Source organism: Vulpes vulpes, chromosome 8 (genome assembly GCF_048418805.1).
Source record: "Vulpes vulpes isolate BD-2025 chromosome 8, VulVul3, whole genome shotgun sequence".
In the NCBI taxonomy this organism is placed as follows: Eukaryota; Metazoa; Chordata; class Mammalia; order Carnivora; family Canidae; genus Vulpes; species Vulpes vulpes.
In genome coordinates, this window is record NC_132787.1 from 51,536,253 (window position 1) to 51,564,218 (window position 27,966).

The 27,966-nt window shown below is 49.7% G+C and overlaps 1 protein-coding gene across 14 annotated transcripts; it reads left to right on the plus strand.

Moving 5' to 3' along the window:
* The first annotated feature begins 307 nt into the window (after nucleotides 1–307).
* PI4KB (phosphatidylinositol 4-kinase beta) lies at nucleotides 308–27,936 on the plus strand. Of its 14 annotated transcripts, none has more exons than XM_072766569.1 (14): nucleotides 308–736; nucleotides 836–901; nucleotides 1,041–1,434; nucleotides 3,547–3,725; nucleotides 9,291–10,227; nucleotides 17,328–17,555; nucleotides 18,813–19,040; nucleotides 20,680–20,789; nucleotides 21,348–21,452; nucleotides 21,662–21,785; nucleotides 22,704–22,969; nucleotides 25,403–25,535; nucleotides 25,784–25,904; nucleotides 27,059–27,936. In XM_072766569.1, exons 5-14 carry the CDS (start codon nucleotides 9,319–9,321, stop codon nucleotides 27,238–27,240), a joined length of 2,406 nt encoding a protein of 801 aa, XP_072622670.1. In that variant the 5' UTR covers nucleotides 308–736; nucleotides 836–901; nucleotides 1,041–1,434; nucleotides 3,547–3,725; nucleotides 9,291–9,318; the 3' UTR covers nucleotides 27,241–27,936. The 14 variants fall into 14 exon arrangements, with proteins under 14 accessions (XP_072622670.1, XP_072622663.1, XP_072622667.1 ...); XM_072766562.1 differs by lacking the exon at nucleotides 27,059–27,936 and adding an exon at nucleotides 14,676–14,720 and having other exon boundaries at nucleotides 465–736; nucleotides 25,784–26,566; XM_072766566.1 differs by lacking the exon at nucleotides 3,547–3,725 and adding an exon at nucleotides 14,676–14,720 and having other exon boundaries at nucleotides 486–736.
* The last annotated feature ends 30 nt before the right edge of the window (nucleotides 27,937–27,966 follow it).

Below are 27,966 nucleotides of genomic sequence, written 5' to 3' on the forward strand. Positions count from 1 at the left end.
AACCCTTTTCTTTCATCATCCTGTATTATTGTCCCAATAACAGTAATGTAGTACTATGGTGGTAATCTGTACTCTAATCTTCACAACCCTATAAGGTGTTAATATTCTTGGGTCCACTTTGCAGACATAGAAACTAAGGTTCAAAGAGGTTACTTCCGTCCTCCCAAATGAATCGGCCTCTAAACGGCAGGAAGGCGGCATCCACGATCTGGGCTAGCCTCAAAAGTCTAAGTAAGGCCGCTGAGGGTGGGGACTGAGGCTCTGAGGAAGAGCTCCCCATCAGTACCACAGACAAATACACACAGCCAAAGCCAGAGGTCCATTTGCAAGGCGTGTTTTTGTTTATTTGCACGTGGTCTGGTTTTGCTGGGAAGCAGGGGTTACAATCACTCACCTCTCCCAACCTGGCCCGTCCGCCCCTCCCTGGAGGGGTCAACGTCCGGAGGCTGGAGGCCAAGGACTACCCGGCCGGCTGTGACCTCGGAGGCAGAACCACGGCCTCGAGTCGGCCACTAACGGCGGCAGATTGACGCGGTTGGACTACGCCATTCGTGCAGCGAGAAGGGGCGTTATCGTGGCAGCGTCCTTCAAGATGAATAGGAAAAGGGTGGCTAGGGTGACTGTCTTCCCCACCCGCCTCTTCTCTCTCCAGTCCCCGCTGGGCCCCCTGCGTCCATCCCACGGCCTAATTTACTGAGTCTGGTGGAGTAGGGGAGAGCCACTGATAGCAGTTCCGGTAACTCAGTTGCTCACACAAACGGACTTTTTCGCATATAATTTGCATGTTCAGGTACTTCTGGAAGTACCCAATGTGTCTATACTTCTTTCCCAACAGGGCACCCGGACCCGCCAACTGGCCGGCCGCTCTCCGCTTGAGGCCAGGAACCCCGACCCTCACCCGGTAGATCCTACTACTATCCCGGTTTCCTAGCCTCCGGAAGATTGGCCCCTCCTCCCACCCGTAGGCTCCTCCCTTCATCCTCTCCTCCCTCCCCTCTTCCCAATGCGTCTTCCCCGCCCCCTTTTCTATTTCTGAACAGGCATGTTCCGGGCAGCTCACCCGATTCCTTAGATTGCTATGGGATTGGTAGGATCCTGAGCGTCGGAGAAGCAGGAAGGCATACCCTAAGAAGGACTACTGGGACTCACAAGAAGAACTGAGGCCTACTGGCATTTTTTTTTTTTTTTTGGTCTTGCTTTTGCAAGAGGGAGGAGAGGAGGCTGTGCGGCCGGGTCGAACCTGTCCCGGCAGCGCGAAGGCCCCCTCAGGCGGCGCCGAGGGCAGCCCCTAAGCCGGGGCCTGGCTCAGCCGCCGCGGCCGCTGTCAGGGAAGCGCAGGCGGCCAATGGAACCCGGGAGCGGCCGCAGCTGCTGAGGCGGCGGTGTCGGCAGCCCGACCCCGACCGCCCGCACCCCTCCGCTGGGGTCTCGGAGGTAAGCGACTCCCGTGCCTGAGCTCCCTGCCCCTGTGAGTGGGGGGTCCCGCTCCCACCCCGTCCCGCACAGCCTCCCCCCGCCCCCACACCTGGGTTGGACTACAAAACCGCCCTCCCGGTGGCAACTGGACCCTGGGTGCCTTTTCCACCCTTTCCCCTCGAGTCTGGGGTCCTCCGCTGCTTTTTTGGCTTCCTCCTCTGTTTAGCTCCTCCCTCTGCCCCGGGGATCCCCCTTCCTCCACACACACACCCTTATCCCTGTTGCCTCCGTCCCGAATTATTTTCTCCGAAGTCATGAGCCCTTTTCCCATCAGGGTACCTCTTGTAATGGCCATCCTCGTTTGTCCTTCCTCTTCATGTGTTCCTGCCCCAAATCTTCCCCACAGCCTCCGCCTTCATCCCTTTTCCTCTTTTGCCCCTTTCGTCCGCTGTCTCCCTGCAACCGCAGCATTGGGTTCCCATTTCCCTGAGCTCTCTCTTCTCTGTGGCCCTCTATTCATCTGTTTCTGATTCCATTACCTCACCGCCACCCACCCAGCTCCTGGCTTCCAAGAATTGCCTGTTCCCCTCCCCTTAAGGAATCTCGGGCCCTCGTCGTCATTCCCAAAGTACCGTTTGCATTGTACTTTGACCTTAATCCTTACCCTTCTTTAGAATGAAGATTTATGATCCCTGCAACTTTCTTTAACGTCCCTTTACCAAGCCCTCCTCAAATACCCCAGCCGCTAGAGATTTGTTCCTATAGAAGAGATCTGACAGCGTCCCTTCCCATTCAGGAATTCCATCTCTGACACTTTCTCCCTCCAGTTTCAAGGATTTTGCTGATCCTTGTGACCCTTGGTTCTGTTTCTCCTGTAGTCTCTATGTGTTCTCTGTTACATTTTTTATCTCTACATACCATATTATTTCAGGATCAGCTAAACCTTGACCTAAGAAGAAAATGTGTTGGGAGGAGGTGGGGGGAGCCTTAGCTGTCTCACTCAGGCTTTTCTGGACAGAAGCGTGTTTTGAAGGATGCAGCAAGTTTTGAAAAAGTTCCTATTAGATTACACTTTGTTGACTACCCAGGATCAGCCACTAGAAGGGATGAACAGGCCTGCATGGAAACTGTATGAGATTGTGAGAAATTGTTTTGGATTACTTAATATTACACTTGTCTTTAAGGGATCACAGAGTAGAGTGTCTTCCCGCTCCTGTCCAAATCCAGAAGGAGTCCATTTATTGTCTGTAAAAACTGTGGCTGTGGCTTACTGGAATAGTTTCGGTTAATTCCATAAGGGCTTAGGCCTAGGGTGGAGTTGGAGGTAACTGGGAAAAGGAACATGAGACATTAGAAAGAGTTTGTACATGCAGAATCAGGACTCCTGGGTTCAACATGTGAACAACAAGTGACTTCCTCACTTGACCTCTATAGTGAACTTTTTGGGAGAACGGCCCCCTCTGTGGGCATCAGTGCAGTAATAGGCTACTTGTAGGATGTGGGTTGGAGGAAAAATTAGACTTGGTTTATTTGTTCATGAAACATTCTGGGTTTCTCAGCAAAAGGCATTTCTTAGTGGTATAGCTGACCTGAGAGTTTATCTTCATTATGATCTCTCTATTGGGACTTTCTAGTTGACAGCTATCGCTGTACCATTTGGTACAGCTATCCATTTCTTTTGAAAGACAAGCTCCAGGCCTGCTTCCTTTGCCTTGCTTGTTTCCCCCACTACATGTAGTTGCTGACCACTTGTGCTGTTCCTCTTGGACTTGATCCGTAACTCCAGATTCTATAGGTAGAAAGTGTGTTTGTGGGAAAGCTCTCTGAGGAAGATGGCTGGAAAAGAGTACTTGGAGTGAGGTGGGACTCAGGAAACTAGTTGCTCCCTTGTATGGTATGTCTCTCTTGGTCGATGCTAGTGAAGAGGGCATGTGAAGTTCCGTTTATCTTCCGACTCTCGGTCTTTTTGGAAGTAATCACACTTCCTCTTCCCACTTCTCCCTTGTCTCCCTCTTCGTTTGTTAGCTGGTGTGCAGTCTCCTCATCCTCCTTTTTAGGGATAGTTTTACTCCTTGGAAACACTCCCAAAGAGAAATCATATTTCCCCCAGTTTCCCTGCTTCATTCTCAGAGCTGGGTCCACGTTGCATGAGAACATGTTTGCTGATCGCCATCCAAAGCAGCAAATCGAGATTCTTTGATTTGGGGAAGAAGTTTGGGAGGATCCTTTCATTAATTGGCATGAGACAAGAGAGGGCCTAGTCCGAGCACATTTGGGGCTTGCAGCAGGGAGAAACAGTTCAGAGAGAGGTGAGTGCACAGGTTACTTTCTTTGCCATCTGTCTGTTTCAGCAGGGGCTCCCAGAGCTGGCTTGGGCTGTCTGACTGGAATCTGCTTATACCAGCTCCCATGGCCCTGCATAGAGACTTCTCAGCATGATTCAATATTGACTTAACTACCCCGAGATCACTGCCTTCCCTACCTTTCTGCTGCTGGCTTGAGAATGCCCTCCTCCCTGATGCCAGTCCCCCCACTGGGGCTTTGGAGAAACATTTACATGAGCCTACTTCACTTTTGACCCTGAGTTTTTACAAGGAAAAAATAGTAATCTCTACCTTGTCCATTGAGGTCAAGGGGGGAATATGAGCTGAGCCCTACTGAAAGAAAGGTTTGAGATAGACTTTTAAGATACGCAGAACAGGCAGCTAGGGTGGATGCGGAGTTTCTCTGAAAGAGCAGTTTCTTTTTTAAAATTATTATCAAAGGTGGGGTGCCTGGCTGCCTCAGTTGGTGGAGTACACAACTCTTGATCTCTGGTTTGTAAGTTCAAGCCCCCACATTGAGTGTAGAGATTACTTTAAAAAAATCTTAAAAAAAAATTATTGGGGCACCTAGGTGGCTCAGTGGGTTAAGCGTCTACCTTCAGCTCAGGTCATGATCCTGGGGTCCTGGGATCGAGCCCCACAGAGCCCCACATCGGGCTCCCTGCTCTGCGGGGAGTCTGTTCCTACCTCTCCCCCCTCCCCCACCCCCGCTTGTGCTCTCTCGCTCACTCTCTCTCAAATAAATAAAAATTTTATTTTATCTTATTTTATTTTTAAAGATTTTATTTATTCATTCATGAGAAAGAGAGAAGCAAAGACACAGGCAGAGGGAGAAGCAGGCTCCATGCAGGGAGCCCGACGAGGATCTTGATCCCGGGTCTCCAGGATCAGGCCCTGGGCTGAAGGCAGCGCCAAACCTTTGAGCCACCGGGGCTGCCCATAAATAAAAATTTTAAAAAATTATTATCAAAGGCAAACATGCATTTGGTAATAAATCTGATGGTACTTAAGAGTTTATGATGAAATCTATAGTCCCTTTCCATTCATCCCACTCCTGCTCCTTTAGAGTTGGCATCTTAATTATCTGTGTTTATTTCTGAAGGTTATCATTATAGCACTAGATAAAATGCTTGTGCCTCTTTCTTGATTTATTAATTGTTACAAAAGAGGATTGAACTTTAGAGGGTTTACACTTTTTGTTTATATAATTGTCATTTTTATTAATTAGAAGCCTGTGTAATTGTAAATAGCATATGTGAACTTCCCTGTCTTTTTCCATGAATTTGTAACAGTCTCTCTTAACGACCCACCTTGTAGGATGAAGATAGTGGCTTCACTACCCTTTTTTCCAACTCACATGATCCATCTCTGAGGGGGAAAATTGAACTTGCCTACCTGCTTGGAAATCAGATGATCTCTTAAGACAATTCTGTGAAAATACAGGAACATGTAAAAACATGAGAATTGGTCTAAATCAATCCATATTTTTCTAGTCCCCCTAAGAAGGGAATGGTCATTAACTGGGTGAGGGGATTGATTTGGGGCTTTTTCCTGTCCTGTCCTAGCTGAGACCAATCCAGGAAGTCATTTAATGGAGACCAGTACTGGATTGGAGGGTTGTTTGCATGGAATCTTTTGAGGTGATCAGAAGTGGGAAACCAGGTTAAACATCCCCTCCCCCTAGAGTTTTTACAGACATTTACTTAAATGCTAGGTCATACAGAAAACATGTATGTACACCCTCTCTGTCCTCTATAGCCCTGAACAGCCTCTTGACACTCAGAGGAGGATTCCCTACATTGTGCAGTTAGCTGTGGAGCCCAATCAGTTGTTAATGTTCCTCTACTTCCACCCCAGTGCCTAGCAGCCAGCTGGTTGGCTGGTTGGGGAGGGGGTGCCCCTCTTCGGTTCCCTTTGTCATCTAGTTTGAAGGCCAGTTTAGGTTCCCAGTGTGAAATACGGAGCCTCTGTTGTTTAAACATTCTTGAGAGCGTTCTTGAGAGTGTACAAGCCATTTGATATTAAAGATTTAGATTTTCTTCCAAAGGGGAAGGATGATGAATACACCCTGTTCCTTTTTTCTCTCTTTCTTTAGAATGGTTACTTAACAAAGCTTACTTACCAATCCCATTTCCATTTCTTATTGTCTAAATTGGCAACTCAACTTGCTTCAGATGCAGGCAGTCCTTGAGGCTCAGAGAGGCAAGGGAGGTCCAGCTCCAGTTTAGTAGTTTCTAGTGGCAGAGCTACTGGAGAGGAGTCCAGTTTTCCTGCATCTCTTGACATCATCTGGTTCCCTGGGGGAATAAAGACTGTCAGATGGAAGATCTGGTCAGTGGAGAACTCCCCTGAGTACTGTGATTCGGGATTACTGGCTGAGCCCTGGGATTAAATACATACATACATACATACGTACATACATCCTTTCCTCCCCTCCTGGTGCTAGTAATAATCCCAATTGTGATCACTTGGTGCATCTGCTGCATATCCTAGTGAGGACTGAGGTGCTATATGTAGGAAGGATGTCTTTATGTCTTTATATCCCTTGGAAGTTTTGAAAAGTAGATTTCAGGAGCTTTTGATAACTTAGAAGTCTCTGGAGTAGAGGAAAGGGGAAAGGTTTGTCAAGCATAGAGAGATGCAGAAATAAAAGTTGGTTGTATAAATTGATTGAGACTATCATGTGAGTTTTTCAGCAGACCTAAAAGGTGGTGGTCTTAGTTGAATTAGAATGACCCTCTGCTGCGCGGAGTGCCCTGCAAAGGTGTGGCAAGGAGTGATTAAAGCTTTCTTATTATTTCTGTGTAACATGAAGTTGCGAGTAGAGACAGATCCACATAGGCAGCTATGCTGGTTCTACTGCTCAGAGGGCGCTGCCTAATTTTAGGAGAGAGCATGATGAACGAGTTCCCAAATTTTTATTGATACCAAGTTCAAGCTGCATCAGAGAAATTCAGTGATAGGAACTTCTCATTTGACAGAGTTGGGAGAAAGATAAACTGAAGTAGCCCTTTTTTGGTGATCTCTGAGAACAGAAGAGTTTTCCATCTGTCTTCCTGTGAGACTTTAGTGGTGACTGCTGGGAGGCAGGGAGCTAGGCTATATAGTATTGGGCAAAGCAGAGTAACTTTGATTCTTAACATTTCAGAGGTGCAAGAAGAGGCACTGAAAGGGTGGTGGTGGAAAATGAGGCTTTCCAGAGTGATTAGAGAATTTGTATCTCAAGCCTCCTACCAAAGTTACATGCACCCAGATTCACTAGCATCAAAGGCGATGTCACTAATAGTTGGAAATTACCTGCATTTCAGTACTACAGTAGATTCTGCTTTCCTCAGGGATCCCTGGGTGGCGCAGCAGTTTGGCGCCTGCCTTTGGCCCAGGGCACAATCCTGGCGACCCGGGATCGAATCCCACATCGGGCTCCCGGTGCATGGAGCCTGCTTCTCCCTCTGCCTGTGTCTCTGCCTCTCTCTCTCTCTCTGTGACTATCATAAATAAATAAATTTAAAAAAAAAAAAAAAAGATTCTGCTTTCCTCTTGCTCATGCTCTTGAGTTTATCTTAGACTCACTTTAAAAAAAAAAAGATTTTATTTATTTATTCATGAGAGACACACACACAGAGAGGCAGAGACATAGGCAGAGAAAGAAGCAGGCTCCATGCAGGGAGCCCGAGGTGGGACTCGATACTGGGACCCCAGGATCATGCCCTGAGCCAAAGGCAGGTGCTCAACCGCTGAGCCACCCAGGCATCCCTTAGACTCACTCTAATTTGTGTTTTTGTAGAGTTGCCTCTGAGGCCATTGTTGGCTACAGTCAGACTCTGGAGCTGGGTTGATCTGACATTAACAATGTGCCTCTCCCAGTCTTTGCTTTGAAATTTCCTTCTGTTACATACTATTCTAATTTATTCTGATTTGGTGAGGCTCTGAAGAATTGTTCTAGGAGGGCAGTGGCTTTTGTCAGCAAATATTCTCTCACTCCAGAGAGGGATTCTTGATGTGACTCCTGTTCCTCCTTGTTCTTTGGATGTTACAGTCCCATGAGTTCTAGCTGAATTCTTTTTGCCTTCTCCCAGGCTTTCCAATTCCTGGGCTCTCTGTATGATAATGGAGAAAGTCGTGTTAGGGTAAGAGATAGCTGTCAAAAATGTTTTAGGAGATTCTCAGACAATGAATATAGCTCTAATCCACTTTACTTATAAACAATATATGTGTGTGCACACACACACTCATGCACACACACCGTTTACTAAATTGTTAGGTGATTAGGATTCAGCTAATAGTTATTGAGTACTACTGTATGCCAGGGACTGTGCTAGATTTTTTTACACTCATGAAGTTTTTCCACACAGCAACAATGAGAAGTAAATATGTTTTTCCCATTTTGTGGTTGAGGAATCTGAAACTCAGAAGATATATGGTTTGTGTAAGTTCATATACCTCATAATGGCAGATCCAGGGTCTTGAATCCCAGCCTGTTTGACTCCTAAGTTCAGGAGTTTCTCCACAATACTTCAGCTGCTGTGGCACTAGAGAAAAAGGGAATGATGTCATGAAGGCACACAAGCAGAGAAATGGCACACTTCAGCAGGATTGATGATTATTTTAGAGCTGTTTTCTTCTAAGTGAAGCCTTGATGGTATTTGCTGGCCCTTATTCCTTCGGACCTCTGAGTCTGAAAGGAAGGTAAGAGAGTATCTGTGACTAGAAAAACACATCAGGACTTTGATACTAGGGGCGTTTGACCGGCTCAGTCAGAAGAGTGTGCGACTCTTGATCTCAGAGTCTTCAGTTGGAGCCCCACATTGGGTGTAGAGATTACTTAAATAAAAATAAAACTTAGGGACACCTGGATGGCTCAGAGGTTTAGTGCCTGCCTTCTGCCCAGGGTGTGATCCTGGGGTTCTGGGATCTAGTCCCACATCAGGCTCCCTGCATGGAGCCTATGTCTCCCTTTGCCTATCTCTCTCTCTCTCTCTCTCTGTGTGTCTCTCATGAATGAATAAATAAAATCTTAAAAAAAAACTTAAAAAAAAAGGCTTTGATACTAAATTGAGGTGAAATGCTTAGGACCTGTGTACAGAGTGTTATATGAGTAAGGCAATACAATTAATGAAGAAAAGAGAAAGGTTATTGGCAGGCATGTCAAGGGAGACACAAGAAGAGCACAAAGATAGAAAAGCATTTGAAGAGTTAGGGACAAGGGAATAAGACCAAAATTGCTTCCCAGTCTACCTGAAGAATTTGTAAACCTGTATAATGATAACATATAAAGCAGCATTTCGCAGATACAAGATAGGAACAGAGGCTTAGCTGAGTAGCTAAGTGCAGAAGGAAGGAAGAGTAATGGGATCAGCAGTGGAGGTAGTCAGGGAAGGCTTCCTGGGAGATGACTTTTCATCTGATTTTGAAGGAGTCCAGGAAGACAAAAGAAAGGAGAGGCTTGGGAAGATTTCATGGTGGATGAAAGAAAGACCTGAGGATGGCACCACTAACCAGTGTGTGTGTGTGTTTCCCTTTCTGTTCCTTTCTCCCTCCTTCCTCCTGTAGCTTGGAAGCTCGAAGTCTGGCTGTGGCCATGGGAGACATGGTGGTGGAACCTGCCCCCCTGAAGCCAACTTCTGAGCCCACTACTGGCCTGCCAGGGAATAATGGGGGTTCCTTGCTAGGCGTCATCACAGAGGGGGTTGGGGAACTGTCAGTGATTGACCGTGAGGTGGCCCAGAAGGCCTGCCAGGAGGTGCTGGAGCAAGTCAAGCTTTTGCATGGAGGCGTGGCCATATCTAGCACAGACACTTCCCTGGAGCTGGTCAATGGGGATGTTCCGGACAGTGCGATCCGTTGCCTGGATGATCCACCTACCCAGATAAGGGAGGAGGAAGATGAAATGGGGGCCACTGTGGCCTCGGGCACAGCCAAGGGAGCAAGGAGGCGGCGGCAGAACAACTCCGCCAAACAGTCCTGGCTGCTGAGGCTATTTGAGTCAAAACTATTTGACATCTCCATGGCTATTTCATACCTGTACAACTCCAAGGAGCCTGGAGTACAAGCCTACATCGGCAACCGGCTCTTCTGCTTTCGCAACGAGGATGTGGATTTCTATCTGCCCCAGTTGCTTAACATGTACATCCACATGGATGAGGACGTGGGTGACGCCATCAAGCCCTACATAGTCCATCGTTGCCGCCAGAGCATTAACTTTTCCCTCCAGTGCGCCCTGTTACTGGGGGCCTACTCTTCAGACATGCACATTTCCACTCAGCGACACTCCCGTGGGACCAAGCTCCGGAAGCTGATCCTCTCAGATGAGCTGAAGCCAGCTCACCGGAAGAGGGAGCTGCCCTCCTTGAGTCCAGCCCCTGACATGGGGCTGTCTCCCTCTAAGAGGACTCACCAGCGCTCTAAGTCCGATGCCACCGCCAGCATAAGTCTCAGCAGCAACCTGAAACGAACAGCCAGCAACCCTAAAGTGGAAAATGAGGATGAGGTAAAATGCCTGGGAGGGGCAGCAGGGCAAGACAGCATGGAGACAGGATGTCTGACATACAGCTCCTCTGTCCTTTTCTCTCCTTCCCTCTGTTTCATTTCACTGATTAAAGCATGGGATGTCAGAGTGGAAAAAGACCTTAGAACTCCTGTATTCCAACTGCTTCATTTTACAAAGGAAGAACTCCAAGACCTAGAGAGATAGCAGTGCCTTGCCTTAGGTCACATAGTTAATAGCAAAGCTAACACTCCTGACTCTGTTCACTTGTTTTTAGTCAACTTCACTGCCATTCCATTATCTATTTACTTAGTAGGAACTGTGGCAGAGCCCTCCCTACCCTGACTTGAGACCTGGGGTATCTACCAGAACCTCTCAGAGTGGCAGCCGTCAGGGAGTAAAAGGGATGGTGTATGTGCTGGGAGCAGGAGTATTAAACAGAGCCTCGGCTTCATTCTCCTGATCTCTCTTCTTCATAACCCATCTGCCTCACCCCCCAAAGAGCCTGCTTTTTGTTGACTTAAGAGTCAGGTTCATTCCCCATCACTGAGGCACCTGCAGAATGCCCTTGTGCCTGTCTTTCTTCAGGGGAAGGGATGTCTTAGCATTTGGGAGAAGCACAAAGGGAAGAGGGAAGCAGTCTTGGTATAGAGTAAATCTTGAGCATGCCTAGAGTCTAGTCAGAGACCTGGAGGCTAGAAAGAAGAGAAGCCTGCAGGGGCAGTTAGGGGTTTCCAGAGCAGGGAAGAGAGAAGCACATCAGTAGGTTATGCTCACCTTCAATTCCATGTCTGGATAGATAGCTTGGGGAGTTTCCATGGACAACCAAGTGTCAGTGACCTAGCGTCCCAGCCAGACAGTTATGCCTTAGTACCCCCCCCCCCCCCCCCCCCCCACACACACACCGCTGGCCTGGCTTTCATCCTGGCCGCCAGCCCAGCCTAGAAAAGAAGGGAGAAAAGAACAAGGAATTTGCACTTGTTGGAAAATGCATATAGCCATGGTGCTGGCATCGCCCCACCCACGATTTTGATACAAATGGGACTTCTTTTCAGCTGCTTTCAATCAGAGTGCCTAGGGAAGGGAAAAGGCAGGAGGGTGGGAGACGACAGAGCCTGCTTTCTGGAAATTTGAGATTTTGTTATAATAGTGAAGCCAAAAGAGGTAACATTGGGCACTTTTCATGTGCCAAGCAGCATGCCAAGTACTTTGCGTCTCATCCTCAATAATCCTAAGAGACAGGGATTATTTTACCATTGAGGAGACAGGCTTAGAGAGAGGTGCGGTAATTTGCCCAGGGTCTCTCAGCTAGGCCTCAGATCACAGCCAGTGCTCCTAATCATCCAGCTGAGCCTTCTTGCTTATTTCTTAGCATCTGCTTTCCCAGACCCTCAGCTGTTAGAGTCCACTTGGGGAAGAATGGCCTAGGCTCTCGCCATCTAGGTTTCTACAGTTCCATGCACAGGCAGAAGACCCCAACTGTTCTCAGAACCAGAATGGACCATTTTCTTTTCTGGTTGAGTTTGGCAGGGAAGTTAAGTTCAAAGTCATGAAGGGAGCTTGTTGCAGAATAAGAAGAATCATCCAGAGCTGGTGGGACTAAGGTCCTGGAGAGTTTGGGAGTTCTTCTCTTGGGGTCAAGCCCATAGCAGTATGTGCATGAGCAACTTGTAAGTGAGCCCCTTGGTACCTCCTGCCAGGCATGGTTTTTCTCTATTTGTATTGGGTAGTCCTGTCTTAGGACCAGAAAAGCTGAGGCCTTCAAGCTACCTTGTGCTGGTTCTTGGTCCCTCTTCTTTGGATCTAACTACTTCCCAGGATGAGACTGTGGGTGACTCTGAGACACAGGTATTCTCTGAGCACTTAAATCCTCTGGGGTGGCTTCTCTGGCTGCCATTCTTCCCATCCTGGCTCCTTATCATGGATTTTTAGATCCAGGAAAAGAAGGAGGTATCAGATCCCTAGGTATTCCTAGGTTATCTGATGCTGGCAGAATGAGACATCTGAATCCATAGTGCATTCTTAGGAAACATGAGAGCAGAAGTGAGAGAATAAATATGAATATATCTAGGGGTCTGAGCATTGGAGTCTTCGGCACAAAGGTCTCCCAGCCCCTTTGGCAGTTTGAGGATACGTCTGTCAAGGTTTTTGTTCCCCAAATACCAAGATTTTCCTCCTCTTGCTCCTCCTTTTCCCCTCATTCATTCACTCAACAAATGAGCTTATACAGTGTGCACAGCCCATGCCAGAGGCAGTGAAGGATGAAGGATAAAGTACGGCTCTTCCCTCTAGGAACTTGTAATGTGGAGACCACATTATCTAAGAGCTTATTTAGTGTGTGACTCTCAATTTTGTATACTGAAACTTAACAGAATTTATCAGTTCTAACACTTTTTGGTGGAGTTTGTGACTCTCTTAAAAAGCTGTTTCCTGCATTATAAGGAGGAAGTCTACAGCTTCCTAAACAAAGCACATAATTATCTAAAGAGAAGCTTTGGAGGGTAAAGTGAGGGCACAGAAGAGAGGCCCTGGCTGTCTGCTTGTGCAGCTCTCTTCCTGCCTGGAGTCTCCCTGTACAGTCATCCTCTGCCCACATCTCACACAGGGTGCTGTTTACTTTTAATGACAGATCTTTCACACTCTCCACTACAAGCCAAGGTCTTCTCACCATTGCAGCCCCCAAGCCTGCCACTTCACAGCAGTTTTTGTCAGCCTAATCAGAGGACTCTGCTCAGGTAGTCTTCCTTCCCATTAGTAACTGGATGGCAAACATTTTGGCCTAGCATGGGGGCCCAGGGAGCAGAGATGGTTTAGGTACCACCCACCCTGCCTCATGTGGTGGCACTCATGGCAGATCAGCTTTTTCTTTTCAGGACTATAACCTTTGTACAGAGAAATCTGCTGCATGTCACACTAGAAGCCCCAGTGGGCCTTCCAGCCTGATGGGGTGTGATGTCAGCTTCTTGGCCTCAGCTTTTCTCTTGGAGCTGACTCAGTGTGAGTGACTCAAGGCTAGAGTAGGAGAGAGGAGCAGGTCATGATATTCCTCCCTTCCCCCAAGGCTGTTAATGAGTCAGACAGGACCTGTCTGTGGAAGAATCAGCTGGAGCATTGCTCGTGGAGCTATGCTCCCTGCTCTTCCTTCCACAACCAGCTCATGGAAAGAAATTGAACCACTAAGAATAGGCTGTGGCATCCTCATGCCTCAATTCTCCCTCCCACCTCTACCCAAAGCAGAGGAGTAGTTGCCTTGGGAGAATATTTGGCTTGCCTTCTCCCTCAAATTGCCCGTCTCCTCAGATTCTTCAAGGAATGACCTGACCATAGGACTCCAGTTAGAACAGAATGTAAACCATGAAATGGAATCAAGCAGATGCTTGAAATGATGATTGCAGAGTAGAAGCTCGGTGACCACTGCCTCCTGCCCTGGGAGCTCCCAGGACTTTGTCTCCTTGGTCTAGGCCCCTGCCCTCCTGCAGATTTATGCACACATATTACCCCTTCTCCCTGGGAGACCTTGGTGGACAGAACCCAGGATGGGCCCGTGCACAAGCTGCAGTAGAGCTGCTGAAGGCGACTTTTACCACCAGCCCTTTCCCCTGTTGTGCTCACGGACATCAGTAAGACACAGGCATGGGGCGGGGGGAGATTTAGATAAATCTAGGCTGGGACCTAGACAGCTGCTGCTTGCCTGCTCAGCTTTCTCAGGTGGATGCAACTAGGACCAGCTCCCCAACTTAAGTCCGAAAATTGTAATTTACTGAGTGTGGCATGAAATAGCCTGACAGGCAGCTTGCAGAGGTTTGGTAGGTATGAAAGTTATCCATCCTTTCCCCCAGCAGCATCTAGCCCCAGAGGTGTCATGCTCATGGCTCTGGGGGTGTCCCTGTCACATGGTTCAAGGTTGGGACTGGCCTTCCCAGGATGATAATGAAGCTGATGGGAAAGGAGACACCACTGGCACTAAGAGTTTAGCTCTTCTGCTTACTCCCTGACATTCCTAAGAAGCTGGAGGAATACAAGCTTTCCTGTATGGGGACCATGCAGCTTGTTAAATTCAGTCCCTTTGTGGTGATTTCCACGGAGAAGGATTTGGTTGGGAGCCTGTGAGTGGGTGAAGAGAAAGCAGGCAGCTTAGCTGCCCTGTGGCTCCCAGTTGTAGGGTTTGTCCTAGAGGGAGAGCTCTGTGCAGGCAGGGAGAAAAGGGGAAAAGCCAAGGCCCACTGTCTCTTCAACCCTTCTGACCTCAAGATCTGAGCCAGCGTCTCCCACAGTTGTCACGAATTTGGGCAAATGGTGTTTCTGGGTTGACTTTCTCTCAATAAAGCAGCCAGGTAGAGATACACAAGAGAAGCAGTTATGATCCAAGGTGGAGCTAAATTCTTTGCCTTTGTCTCTCTCCCCTCCCTCCCTGCCCCTCCTACTCCCCTTGCCCTCTGGCCCTTTCCCAGGAGCTCTCCTCCAGCACCGAGAGTATTGATAATTCATTCAGTTCCGTAAGTGGGGCCAGGCTGGGACTGGGTGGCAGACTCCCCTCCCCCCCTCGGTGGCCGCATTTCCTCTCCGTCCCCAGGTCTTCTGAGTCCCCAGGCCAAGGCTGGAGTTAAAAGGTGTCTTTTCTTCCTGGGAGATCAGCCCCTTCCTCCCAGACCTCCCCAGTCTGGAAGAGTCCCCCACCCTTTGTCACCAATTCCCGGAGCCCAGGCTCAGTCCGTCCTTCTCCCAGACGTAGCTGGGATGCAGTGCGACTCAGCCACCAGTTCCTGGGTCTCTAGAGCAAACAGCTGGGAGAGAGGTAGAATTTACCCTGGATTGGAACCAAGAATTGCTTGGCAGAAACCCCCATGATCCTGTTTCTTCCCACCACAACCCTTTCCTCATGGCTTCTGCCATCAGATCATCAAATATTTATTCAGTTCTAAATGCTAGGCCCTGTGCTGGAGGAGCAGACTCCAAAAGGAAACAGGGTTTGGCCTGAAGGAAAGTTTTACCTCCCCACAGCTGGTTTCCTTTTTTAGCTTCAACCACCTTTCTTCCAGGTGTGAGTTCTTCCCTTTCCCAGCTCACTGCCCAGGAGGTTCCTTAATCCACATTCTCCTTTCTTGTTCCCTCTGGACTAACCCCTGACCCTCTGGTCCCTCAGGGTCTCTCAGACCTTGTTGTTGGGCAGAGACGTGAGAGGAAATGCTGGACCCTCTGGGAGTTTTGGATGATTTTTTTACATTTTCTTTTTGATTTGTCTTCCCAGTTTTCTCCATTCTGTGCTGATCCCCTTTCAATCATGATTCCTATCTCCTCCCCTGTTGGCAGAGCCTCTCTTGAGGCCTGGGGTCACATCTCCAACATGCCTAAGAAACATAGGGGCCCGACCCGAATGCTGATTTGAGGATGGAAAGGAATTCTACCTTTTCTGATCTGAGATGACTATGAATTGGTTGGGGTGGAGGGTCAGTGACCATTTGCCACCTGAGTGGATGGATTGGGGGATCAGGATGAATGAAGGAGTGTTTCCAAATTTCCTCTTCCTTTCTTTTGTTTTCTCCATGAGGCCCCTGGGATATTTCCAGGGACCACAGAAGCCCAAGTTCTACTATCTTCCTGTCTTTGTCTCTTTTTAACCCTGTCTCCCAGAGCATCCCTGGTTGGTTCTGACACCCTGTTTGATTATTATGTGGGGCCCTGAGACAGCCCCCAGTAGTTTGAGAGGCTGAGACACAGGCTGTTCCTTTAAACCCTGGTTCTTGGGATCTCTGGGTGGCGCAGCGGTTTGGCGCCTGCCTTTGGCCCAGGGCACGATCCTGGAGACCCGGGGTCAAATCCCACCTCGGGCTCCCGGTGCATGGAGCCTGCTTCTCCCTCTGCCTGTGTCTCTGCCCCCCCCCCCTCTCTCTATCATAAATAAATAAAAATTAAAAAAAAAATAAACCCTGGTTCTTTGCACATGCAGAGATGGACCTGGTACTACCCAGCTTTCAAAAGAAGCTCTTTTTTTTTTGCAGTGTGAGGGAGTGGGGGGTAGAAATTCTCAGTTCTCAGGAAACTAAGCAGGACCCACAGAGGGAGAGAAAGGTGTGGTCAGTGGAATACTGCTTTTTCTAAGAGGAGGAAATACTGTTCTTATCTAGCTGAGGGGAGCTGGGATAGGGATGCTGAGTGGCTACCTTTGATAAAGTACCCCTTATGTTAGAAGGACTTAGGCTGGGAAAAGAGCCCTTCTTTGTGTCCCTCTTTTCCCCCACCCTCACCTCACTCCCCAGACGGACTTTGTCCTTTCTGGGCATTGTGAAGTGCCCAGCCTGAGAAGCCAAGTTCACATCAGAGAGCTATTAGGGAAGCCTAGTCCCTGAGACGTAGGGGAAGAGAACCCAAGGAAGGATCACTGAAAGAGACATACCTGCAGGGCCTGTGTCAAGGGCCAAAAGGAGCTATTGCTTTTTCTACTCACTTCCCCGTACCTGCCTCCTTCCATCTGCTTTTTCTGTCCACTTTGATTGTTCCTTCATTAATGCAAAGTCTGCTCACCCCCTTCACATTCCCTGCATGTGCACTGACCCCTTTTAAGACATTGTGGGTGGACAGGGATGCTATGAAAGGTAACAAAAGTCATTTGAATGAAATAAATCCTTCTTTGAAAGAAGAGATAGTGACTCAGAGCACCCCTCCCTAGCTTCATGGGGCTCTCACAGAGCCCCTCAGTGGATACTCAGCCCAAGGACCTGGAGGTAGGTGAAGCATGACATGTCCAGTATAGCCATCTCTTCTCTCTGGATCTTGTGCCCCACCCATCTTAAAGCCTTGAGACAGTTTGTAAGGAACTCAGGTCCAAGAGAAGAGGGGTGCCTCCCAGTGACACCAGATTCATACCCCCTTAAACCTGAAGAATCAGCCTGTGGAGGGGTATGCTGGCTTTTCTACCTATTCCCAGCTGAAGTTGTCAGGGGTAGAGTGATGAGACTCCATACCAGTGCCAAAGGGTAGCTCCTTCCCTAGGGTTCTCCAGACATTGGGATCCCTGGCCTTCATGGCCAGGAGTGACTAAGTGGGTGGTCCACTTTTTTCTATGGTTTCTTCACCGTCTTTTACTTTACTACAACTCCCTGTAGCCCGTCAGACTGGCGCCTGAACGAGAATTCATCAAGTCCCTGATGGCGATTGGCAAGCGGCTGGCCACACTCCCCACCAAGGAGCAAAAAACACAGCGGCTGATCTCAGAGCTCTCCCTGCTCAACCATAAGCTCCCTGCCCGAGTCTGGCTGCCCACTGCTGGTTTTGACCACCACGTGGTCCGTGTGCCCCACACCCAGGCTGTTGTCCTCAACTCCAAGGACAAGGTAGGTAGGCTGTGGCCCAGATCCTACCCGTCATATCTCTTCTCCCATGGTTGTCCAGGTTTGTGTATACTCCCAGGGATGCCCCACCAACATCCTGGACTCCATGACTCATGTGCATGTGTCAATCTTGACTTTACCTCAGTGCTGTTGTGATTCTGAGGGCCCTCTTGTCTCCCTTCTTGGCTCTTGTTTTTCTGGACCAAAGAGGCCTGATCTTTTCAGCTTGATTCTTCCTTCCCATGTCTCATGAGAGAGTTGCTCTCCAGTTTTCTTTCCACCCCTTTGGTAGCTCTTCCCTAGCCCTCCCATAACTCTTAGGCTTTCCAAGTAAAGTGACATGGGAATAGAAAAATCCTCATTTCTTTTTTTTTTTTTAAGATTTTATTTATTTATTCATGAGAGACACACACAGAGAGAGGCAGAGACATAGGCAGAGGGAGAAACAGGCTCCCTTTAGGGAGCCCGATGTGGGACTCGATCCCAGAACTCTAGGATCATGCCTGAGCCAAAGGCAGATGCTCAACCACTGAGCCTCTAAATGTCCTGAAAAATCCTCATTTCTAAGACCTATTCCAATCATAGAAGGAGACAAGAATGCCCGACTCATGTTGGAGAGAATTAGCTGAACTTGTCTGTTGATTGGAATGAGTACTAATGGTTCAGATTCTTCTTCAGAAGAAGCACTGAGGATTAGAACCCTGCTTATTAGAACAGGAGCTGGCTTTTCTTTCCCCAGTCTCTTGTCTGTCTTTAGGACAAGCCCCAGGTAGGCTTTTAGGCCTTTCAAAGGTAGTAATTGATAGTTTTGCCCAAGTATATCATCTACATTTTGAAGCTCAGCTGAAACTTTTTTTTAAAGATTTTATTTATTTGAGAGAGACAGAGAGAGCACAAGCAGGTAGGAGAGGGAGAATCAGGCTCTCCGCTGAGCAGGGAGCCTCATGTTGGGCTTGGTCCCCAGACGCCGGGATCACGATCTGAACCCAAGGCAGACGCTTAACCAGTTGAACCACCCAGGCACCCCTCAGCCGAACCATTTTCAACACCTGTGCATTCTCTCACCCAAATTCTTGAAATGCATGTTCACAGGACAAGTTCTTACCCTGAATGTGACATTCATAGTGTCAAGGGACTGACAGGTGAGGGGGTTAGAGCTAGGAGTGGGCAGCTGGAAGGACTGGGTTAGCAGAGTTGAGATTGGGGGACAGTGGTGGAGATAAGTTGCAACTACTGTTTTCACACACACTACCCCTCCAGGCTCCCTACCTGATCTATGTGGAAGTCCTTGAATGTGAAAACTTCGACACCACCAATGTCCCTGCCCGGATACCTGAGAACCGAATTCGGAGCACACGGTCCGTGGAGAACCTGCCCGAATGTGGTATCACCCACGAGCAGCGGGCAGGCAGCTTTAGCACCGTGCCCAACTATGATAACGATGATGAGGCCTGGTCAGTGGATGACATAGGCGACCTGCAGGTGGAGGTGAGGGAGTTCCCAGGAGGTGGTACTGGGGCCCAGTATCCATTCTCTGGGAGCTTTTATTGTATTTGAGACAAGGCAACACACCCTGAGGCAGGCTGACGCAAGTGCCCACACAAGTGAGATAGGTACTAATGGGGATGAGGGGGGAAAGTTCTGAACAGTGCTAGTCTGGAATATTCAGGTGGAGTTCTTTTTCCTGCAGAAAGAATTTAGGTTAAATAAAAGGGTGAATTTCTAAGCCTAAGGGAGTAAGGGAAACTTAAAATATCTATTGAACATCTCCATAAAGTTGTCATAAGAAAGTAGAGAATAAGTCATATGTTCATTCATTCAAGAAATATAAATGTAGGGCCTTCTTTGTGCCAGCCTAGAATGCTGTGGACTAGCAAACAAGATGGCTCCTGCCCACAAGGAGTTTATGACCTAAAAAGAGAAAGAACAAGACCAGTCAGGAGGTAGCTGTAATATGTGAGATCCAGGTTGTGCTGCAGAGAGCGAGGCATTATGGTGGCACCTGAGGGGGTGGAACTTATTCCAGACTCAGGCCTGGGCACACACCAAGTGATTTCCTGAGGAAGAAATATGTCAGTGGGGGCCCAAAGATGGGTAGGAATTTGCTGGACAGAACATTCCTGGCAGAGGGAGTAGCAAATGTGCAGAGACTGGAAGACGGGACAGCTTGGCTCATTTGAGTAACTGAGGGACATTGTGTGTGTCTGTGATGTGCGGTGTGGGTGAGAAGTGAAAGGGAGGCTGGAGAGGTTGGCGTGAGCCAGATCGTAGGAAGGATCCTGTCAATTGTGGAAAGAAACTTGGACTCTGTGCTGGAGTTGTGAAAAGCCAGAGCCTCATTGTATGTAGGACTGTGACACAACCAGATTTGACTTTGTAAAGACAGATGCTCTGTCCTGGAGCTTACAGTCCAGTTAGGGAGATCGGACACAGACGTTTAATGGGAATCTGTTCATAGGATATACAACAAGGCTGTGTGCAGTAAGTGCCAAGTGGAGCTGAGAAGTGATCTGCTCGGGAGGAAGGAGAAGGGAAGGGCCTTGCTCTGGGCCGTGGGGTCTGGTAGAATGTTTTGTATTTGAGAGAAATGGGGAGATAAGACTGAATGGCTGAGATTGAAGAAATGGTCAGAGGGCCTACTTGGGAGAAACTGTGTCCTGGACCGTGTGGGAGAATGCAGCTGTAGCCATGGAGAACTCCTAGTGGAAGGCCACAAGTCCAGCTTTCTGTGGCAGTCATGGTGGTGGTGCGCAAACTTGAGTACACTGGGGGGTCTTCTGGGGAAAACTTGTTAAAAAATTCAGGCTTCCAGATCTCGTTCCCAGTAATTCTACTTCAGATGGACGGTGGGATATAGCAATCTGAATTTTAGCAGCATTCCAGGTGATTCTGAGGAGGTAGTTCACACTTAGAGAAGCATTGCTGTAAGGGCTGTGTAAGTGCCCAGGTCTTTGGGGTCCAATTGGTGAGGATGGTGTGCAAGTAGGGCATGCTTTCTGGAGCAGAGTCCAGAAGTGGGGAATGATCATGATGCAGAGGCAGCAAGCACGCAGAGTTACTGGAGGAGCAGATGACAGAAGTGAGGCCCATGTTTGGCACTTCTGACCTGTGGCCTCTGCTCTCCCAGCTCCCTGAAGTGCACACCAACAGCTGTGACAACATCTCCCAGTTCTCTGTGGACAGCATCACCAGCCAGGAGAGCAAGGAGCCTGTGTTCATAGCAGCAGGGGACATCCGGTATGGCCAGACCACCCTGCCCTGAGTTCCTCATCCCTCTCAGGCACTGCCTATCTCTGTCCCCTTCCTGTCTGCAGCCTCTTTCCTTCTTCTCTCTCCTTTCTCTGTCCTTGTCCTGAGGCCACCAAATTTGAGGCAGTGAAGGTACAGGTGGAGAAATTACTGGGCTCCCACAGAAGGAAGTTACATTTTAAGAGGACTCCAAAGGGATGAAAGCACCAGAGGAAGGAATTAGAGCAACATTTCTCAGAGCAGGTCTGAGGACTACAACTGTCAGAATTAAGGGAGAGGGAGGAGAGCTTCCTGGAAATGCAGATGCCAGAGCCACACCTGATCTGAATCAGAGTCTGGGTCCCTCAAGGATGGAGGAATGGGGAGGGCCTAGTAACCTGCATTGCAACATGATTACAAACCACCAGGTTAGCAAAACTCTCAGCCCAGGTTTCTATCTCTGTGTGCCCAGAATCAAGGAAAGAGTGCAGGAAATGCCAGCTTAGACAGGGACATGAGGCTCTGGGGTAACTCCTCCAAGCAAATGATATAGTTTCTTCCTGCTAGACGGCGGCTCTCCGAGCAGCTGGCTCACACCCCCACAGCCTTCAGACGAGACCCGGAAGACCCTTCTGCAGTTGCTCTAAAAGAGCCCTGGCAGGAGAAAGTAAGGTGAGTTGGGAAGGGGTGGTCCCTAGGCACCTCCCAAAGCTTAGAGGCAACCACAGGTATTCACTGTGGCATATGTTGTCCTCCAGCCTCTCCCAAGCTGTCAGGGTCCCAGGCGTCTGAGTCCTTGCCCTGTGGGGAGTTTGGTTTGGACTTTGAGCAGAAGCCTTTTGGCATTAGTCCTATGACACCTTTTGCTTCTTTCTTCACAGACGGATCAGAGAAGGCTCCCCCTATGGCCACCTCCCCAATTGGCGGCTTCTGTCAGTTATTGTCAAGTGTGGGGATGACCTTCGGCAGGAGCTCCTGGCCTTCCAGGTGTTGAAGCAACTGCAGGTAAGAGGGAGGAAGGAAGAAAGAGAACTCAGCCCAGCTGAGGTGAGCACACAGATTGTTAAGCAGCGTGTTCCACAGGGAACTCTGCTGGAGACCAGCTTCCTGCCCAGTCCAATGAAAGCTGGTGCTCCTTCCCCAGGAAGTACAGCCACTGGAACAGCTAGCTCCACAGCGACCCCTCGTGGCCCCTTTGTGACATGCACCTGCTATGTTCTCAACTTGGGGGACTGGATTTGTCCTTTAGTCCGGCAGTTGGTTTACAGTGTGCTGAGATGTGGATTCCTTGAACCTTTGGATTGGTCGCCTGCAAGCAACTTCACCTGTTAATCCTCTTCTTTCTATAAATATTGTCATTTTCTTAAGAGGCTTTCTCTGGACCTAAGTCCTTTCCTGTCTTCTCCCTATTATTTGAATTTGGATTAACGGCCCACATTCTCTGTGCTTGTGAGGAGTCTGTGGTTTCCTGTTCTCCCTGCCTTTTGGGGCTTTCTATTTAGTGCCTTTTTTTTTTTTTTTAGATTTTATTTATTTATTCATAGAGACACACAGAGAGAGAGAGAGAGAGTAGCAGAGACACAGGCAGAGGGAGAAGCAGGCTCCATGCAGAGAGCCTGACGTGGGACTCAATCCAGGGTCTCCAGGATCACGCCCTGGGCTGCAGGCGGCGCCAAACCGCTGCGCCACCGGGGCTGCCCTACTTAGTGCCTTTTCTTCCATACCTCCCAGTATCCTGTTGAGCCCTGGACTTCTTTCACAACTGCCTGGTCCTCAGTGGGATCAATGGGTTTTACTCACTTGATGGCCTAGAATCCAAGGCCACAAGGATGGGAACCATCCAAGGCTGGGGACAGAGGGGATTTTAGCCCCTTCCCCTAGTTTGGAAAGATGACAGTGGCATGCATCTGTGTCTCCTCACAGTCCATTTGGGAACAGGAGCGAGTGCCCCTGTGGATCAAGCCATACAAGATCCTTGTGATTTCTGCTGACAGTGGCATGATTGAACCAGTGGTCAATGCTGTATCCATTCACCAGGTGAAGAAGCAGTCACAGCTCTCCTTGCTTGATTACTTCCTGCAGGAGCATGGCAGTTACACCACTGAGGCATTCCTCAGTGCCCAGCGCAATTTCGTACAGAGTTGTGCTGGCTATTGCTTGGTCTGCTACCTACTGCAGGTGAAGGACAGGTGGGTGAACTCCTTATCCTAACCTTGTTCCTTCGTGAGTGTTCTCACTTACTCTTCACCTCCTGTTGCCTAGATGTAAAAGTGGAATGAAAGCACATTTGTGTGCCATTAAACAGGGAGTACAGGGGCAGAGAAGTAAAGGACTTGTGAAAGGAGCAGGGTCGTCAGGGACAAAGGAGAATGAGGACTGGGAAAGCTGTGGGGGAAGGATACTTGAGGCACGGGGACAACACTGTGTACTGGGAGCTTGGGCCCCACTGCCTGGCAGAGTAGTAGGCAGTGGCATCATAGGTGAGCTGAGGTCAGGGCAGAAGAGCCTTCATTATGAGGTCAAGGGGCTTTATTTTGCAGGCAGAGGAGTGACAAGATCCAGGTTGTGTGTAGTGACCCCCCTCAGGGCGCTGAGGGTGAGGCTGGACATAACCAGGTCTTCAACAAAGCAAGAGGTACTGAGGTCCGGCCTAAGGGTAGTGGTAGAAAGAGAAAGAGAAGGTGGGTATGAGGAACATGGTGGCTGTACAGTTGCAACTCCCAGCCCTGAACTCTCTCTCTTGTTCCAGTATTTGAATTTCAAAACTTTTAAGTATCTCTTGTTTGGCCCAGAGCTGTCATTTCTCCCACTATCACACTGACCTTTGTGAGGTCCAGCTTCACATATAGGCAAGCATGTTGGACAGAGATAATTACACCGCCTAGGGTCTTGCTTTCCTAGACTGTCTTCAGTGACTCAGGGTCAGCACCGTGAATGCTCCTGTGAGTTAAACCTCTCACTGGGCAGAGGGCAGCCTCCTGAGAAGGCAAAGATGCAGTGGCTGGTGCTCCTGGGGTTCTAGTGACATGACAGCACATGAAGATCTAACAGGGCTGCTTATCAGAAATCTAACATTTATTAAGTGCCTGCCATTCTTCTATTAAAACCAGACAAAAACCCTTTCAGGCAGGCTTTTCCTTGTGAGGGAAATAAGGGTCCGGGGAGCTTGCTGAGGCTCTGCATGTGCAGGCTGATGGGAAATTTGGTTGCAAGCTTTAGACTGTCCCGGAAGAGGTAGGATTTTGAACCCAGGGCCCAGAGAGCCTAGAGCTGAGCCCCAGATTGAGTAAATGGAGGGCAGGGAGGCAGGTGCTAGTCATGCCGCTGGGCTCTCCTGTAGAAAACTAGTATGTTTGGAAGATTAGAGTCCATCCCTTTAAAGAGGCAGAGGGGGCAGGCAGCTGGATAAACCTTTTATAAGAACTCAAAAAAGAATGGATGTAGTGTAGCTGTGAATGAAATCAGCCACTGGAAAGAAGTGGCAACAGTGAATGACAGGCCCCAGACTGGAGTCAGGTGCAAGGTCTCCTTACCTGCTTCAGAACAAGCCCCGAAGGGCTTTGCAGCCAGGACCTAACTCCAGCAGCTCAGAGAGAAGCTGCCCCTCCGTAGCTTTGAGACCTTGTGCACCAAGGAGCCTCCGTTTCCTCACCTGTGAAACGAGAGGTTGGATGAGGACATCTAGAACCTTTCTTGCTCCCCAGATGGTGCCTGTGTTGGTAAATTTGTAATCCTTTCCTCATGGGAGAAGGACTGAGATAGGGCTGCTTCTCCCTCTGTCCCCCTATTGTGGCCAGTCAGGCCAAACCTAGAGAAGGTGGCTCCAGACCCAGAGCTCTTAGCCTAACAAAGCCTCTATTGACATGGAGTAGGGAGTGGGGGCTCGGAGGGGGAGTCGGTTATGCTGAATGGGCCAGGCTCACATGCTTAGCATGTTAATTGTTCCTCGTTCTGCTGGCCATTCATGTGGGAATCACAAAGACCTGGGAATTATCTCTCTCTAAGTCTTCTTCCTGCAGCAGGCCCCTAGTAATTGCCTCCTGAGATATTTTACATAAGGGATCTTACCATATGGTTAAAGCCTAGTCCTCGGAGGCCCCACACTATTCACTTAAACCCCACTCCGCCCACTCTTCTGGCGGGGCTCTGCTCTGCAGCGGGCTGACAGGAATTACCAATAACACACAGGTAAGTAGGTTCTGACTAGAGGTCTCCCACTGATGCCGGGGCTAGGCCTCTGAGACAATGGGCTGGAGCTACAGAGACCTTTCCTTGCTTCCTTCCAGGTTCTCTATTCAGAGGGGATCGCTTTGGGTGCTAGAAGCATGACTTTTAGAAAATGGGGATATTCTTAAGCTGTTTTAAGTTGTTAATTGCAATTTCAAAAAAAAATCCTAATGATGGCAGTTTCAGACCCCAGATACTTAGTTTACTTCTCTGATTCCCTTCTTTCCACTGATTAGTTCTAGGTTCTAAGAGGTGGGGCCCAGAGTTGTAGGCAGCAACAAATTTGTCAGGAGGCTCCCCTAACCTGGTATCACGTGGTCAGGGCGTTGCAGCTTGAGGCTCCCGCCTCAGTCAGACTTACCACTGCCTCTTTCTCTCCTCTGCCCCCTCCTCAGACACAATGGAAACATCCTTCTGGATGCAGAAGGCCACATCATCCACATCGACTTTGGCTTCATCCTGTCCAGCTCACCCCGAAACCTGGGCTTTGAGACGTCAGCCTTTAAGCTGACCACAGAGTTTGTGGACGTGAGTCAGGAAGGAGCGGTGCCTTGCTGTGTTCTTTCTCTGTCATGGAAGAGGGAGCTGTGGGCTCCCCCCAAATTAGGGACAAACAGAACAGAAATAGCAGGGAGCCAGGGCAGGGCTAGCTGTCCCAGGAAGCTTCCTGGCTGATAAGAGAGTGGGGAAGTCACAGAGTTTGGCATGTTTGTCCTGATGGAGGAAGTCCTGGCTGGCTTGTGAGCCCCTGTGCACACACAAGTCTCCATTCGCAGGTGATGGGGGGCCTGGATGGCGACATGTTCAACTACTACAAGATGCTGATGCTGCAGGGGCTGATTGCTGCTCGGAAGCACATGGATAAAGTGGTGCAGATCGTGGAGATCATGCAGCAAGGTGGGCTGAGAAGAGGCCAGGTGTCTGGGGACAGGGCTGAGCCCATAGTGTTTCAGGTTTTCCACTTATGTTGGAGCCCCGGGGCATGGAACTTCCAAGAAGCGGATTCCACTTCGACTGGGGGTGGGGTGTCCCGGGTTTTCAGCTCTGCTGCCAGTTTGTCCTTTGGGACATTCTTCCTAACTCCTGACCAAGCTGGGTCCCAGGGATGGGGGCGGGGGGCGGTGGGGTGGGAGCCCAGACTGCAGAAACTACCCCTTAGCCACCCTCTGGGAGAGAACAGCCCCATCTCCTGCTTCCAGGTCCCTCCCTGTCTTCCCATCCCTTGTTCCCCTAAATTTTTGTTCCCTTCTGTCCCTCTGGCTCTGTTCTTGCCAACCTTGGTGTTTCTGGTCACCATTTCCTTCCCTGTTGGCCCTTGACCACTGACTACCCTGTCCCCAGGCCCCTTTCTCTGCCCCAACACCCACTCCTCCCCATGAGCTGAAAGTATTTCCTCTCCGCTCACCTTGATCTACTCTTACTGAGCCATTTCCTCACTGCCTTGCCACCTAGAGTCTCTTGTCCAGGATCTCTCCTCTCCCAGCTCTTCTGGGCCCTAGTCTCCATCCCCCTCCTCAAGACTGCCATGCACACTTGGGCTGAGCTGCCAGTCTCCTCCTCCTCCCCATCCCCGTCCCCACCCCACAGGTTGTCGCCGTTGCTCGGGAGCATCCCTGTCTGGCCCCGTGATGACGGTGGCCCAGGTCATCTGTGAGTGTCAGACATAGCATAGGCAGAGGCCTGCAACCAGATAAGTGCCCAGCTCAGGGCCCATTCCCCAGCCCCTCTTCCCAGCCTTCCCTCTGGGTCCTGAGCCTCTGCTCCCTCCACACTCACCAGGGTCCATGTGGTACTGGCCCTTTCCCCTCACACCGTCACCTAGAGGGGCTTAGGAGTGTGGGATGAAGATGGGCTCAAGACAGCACCCTCCCACTCCCCCTTCTCTTCCCAGGCAGAACTGGATCCATGGTCAGGGAGCACTCTGATGTGGGAGGGAAGGGGCACTTAGATAGCCATGGCTCCCTCTGTATCACTTGCTGTGGCTGTTACCACTGCCCCTCCCCCCTCCACTTTCCACCCGTGACCCCATGTGCCCTCACCGCTTCCCCCAGGTTCTCAGCTTCCTTGCTTCCATGGCTCCAGCACCATCCGCAACCTCAAAGAGCGGTTCCACATGAGCATGACTGAGGAGCAGCTCCAGCTGCTGGTGGAGCAGATGGTAGATGGCAGCATGCGGTCTATCACCACCAAACTCTATGACGGCTTCCAGTACCTCACCAATGGCATCATGTGACACTCTCCTTCTCAGGCCCCGGAGTGGTGGGGGATTCAGCGGACCTTCTCTGGGAGGGCCCTTGTCCGAGAAACCCCAAACCAGGAAACCCCACCCATGGGAAATGGAAGGCAAGAAATACAGAGGATCATGTGATAACTGTAGAGCTTGCAGGGGGCGGGGTGGGAGAGCCAGCGGCAGGGCCCAGACTTGCAGGGGCTCCCCTGCCCCCAGCGGTGGCGGTGTCACCACCTGACAGACTGCAGGATTTGCTGCCCTCCAGAGAACAGAGGAGATAGACATGAGGGGCACTGGGGCCTTTCTTCTGGCTGGGGTCCATGAGGTTCTTTCTGCAGGCCATCCGACTCTGTGCTAGGTTCCGGGAGTGGAGGGAGGGGGGCAGGAGTAGGTTCTCGGTCCGGAGGCTTGATCCTATGGTTGGCCTTTGGCCATGCTGCTGCCCAACTCTGTCCCCTCCTGGCTACTGGCCCAGGCCAAGTTCCCCTTGTCAGGTGGGCTCTGGCACAGGGTCCTGCACTTGCAGAGGTTCCCCATCCCAGGGGAGGGGAAGGGAAGGATCACCGCTCCTCCAGTGGATGAGGATATCCACCTAGTTGCAGGGAGTTCCTTGGCCTGATCCCTTCCCCCACCCAGGGAAAGAGTTCTCAACTTTTTATTTTTAATTTTTGTTTGAAATAAAGTCCTTAGTTAGCCGTTTGTGTCATTTCTAGATTGTATTTGTCTCGG

What these genes read in the sequence shown, in the direction of transcription:
- PI4KB (XM_072766562.1), top strand. Translation starts at nt 9,319, where the DNA reads ATGGGAGACATGGTGGTGGAACCTGCCCCCCTGAAGCCAACTTCTGAG. An exon ending in TTGATAATTCATTCAGTTCC is followed by an intron (nt 14,721 to 17,327) that starts GTAAGTGGGGCC and finishes AACTCCCTGTAG; the next exon opens with CCCGTCAGACTGGCGCCTGA. An exon ending in TGACCACAGAGTTTGTGGAC is followed by an intron (nt 25,536 to 25,783) that starts GTGAGTCAGGAA and finishes CTCCATTCGCAG; the next exon opens with GTGATGGGGGGCCTGGATGG.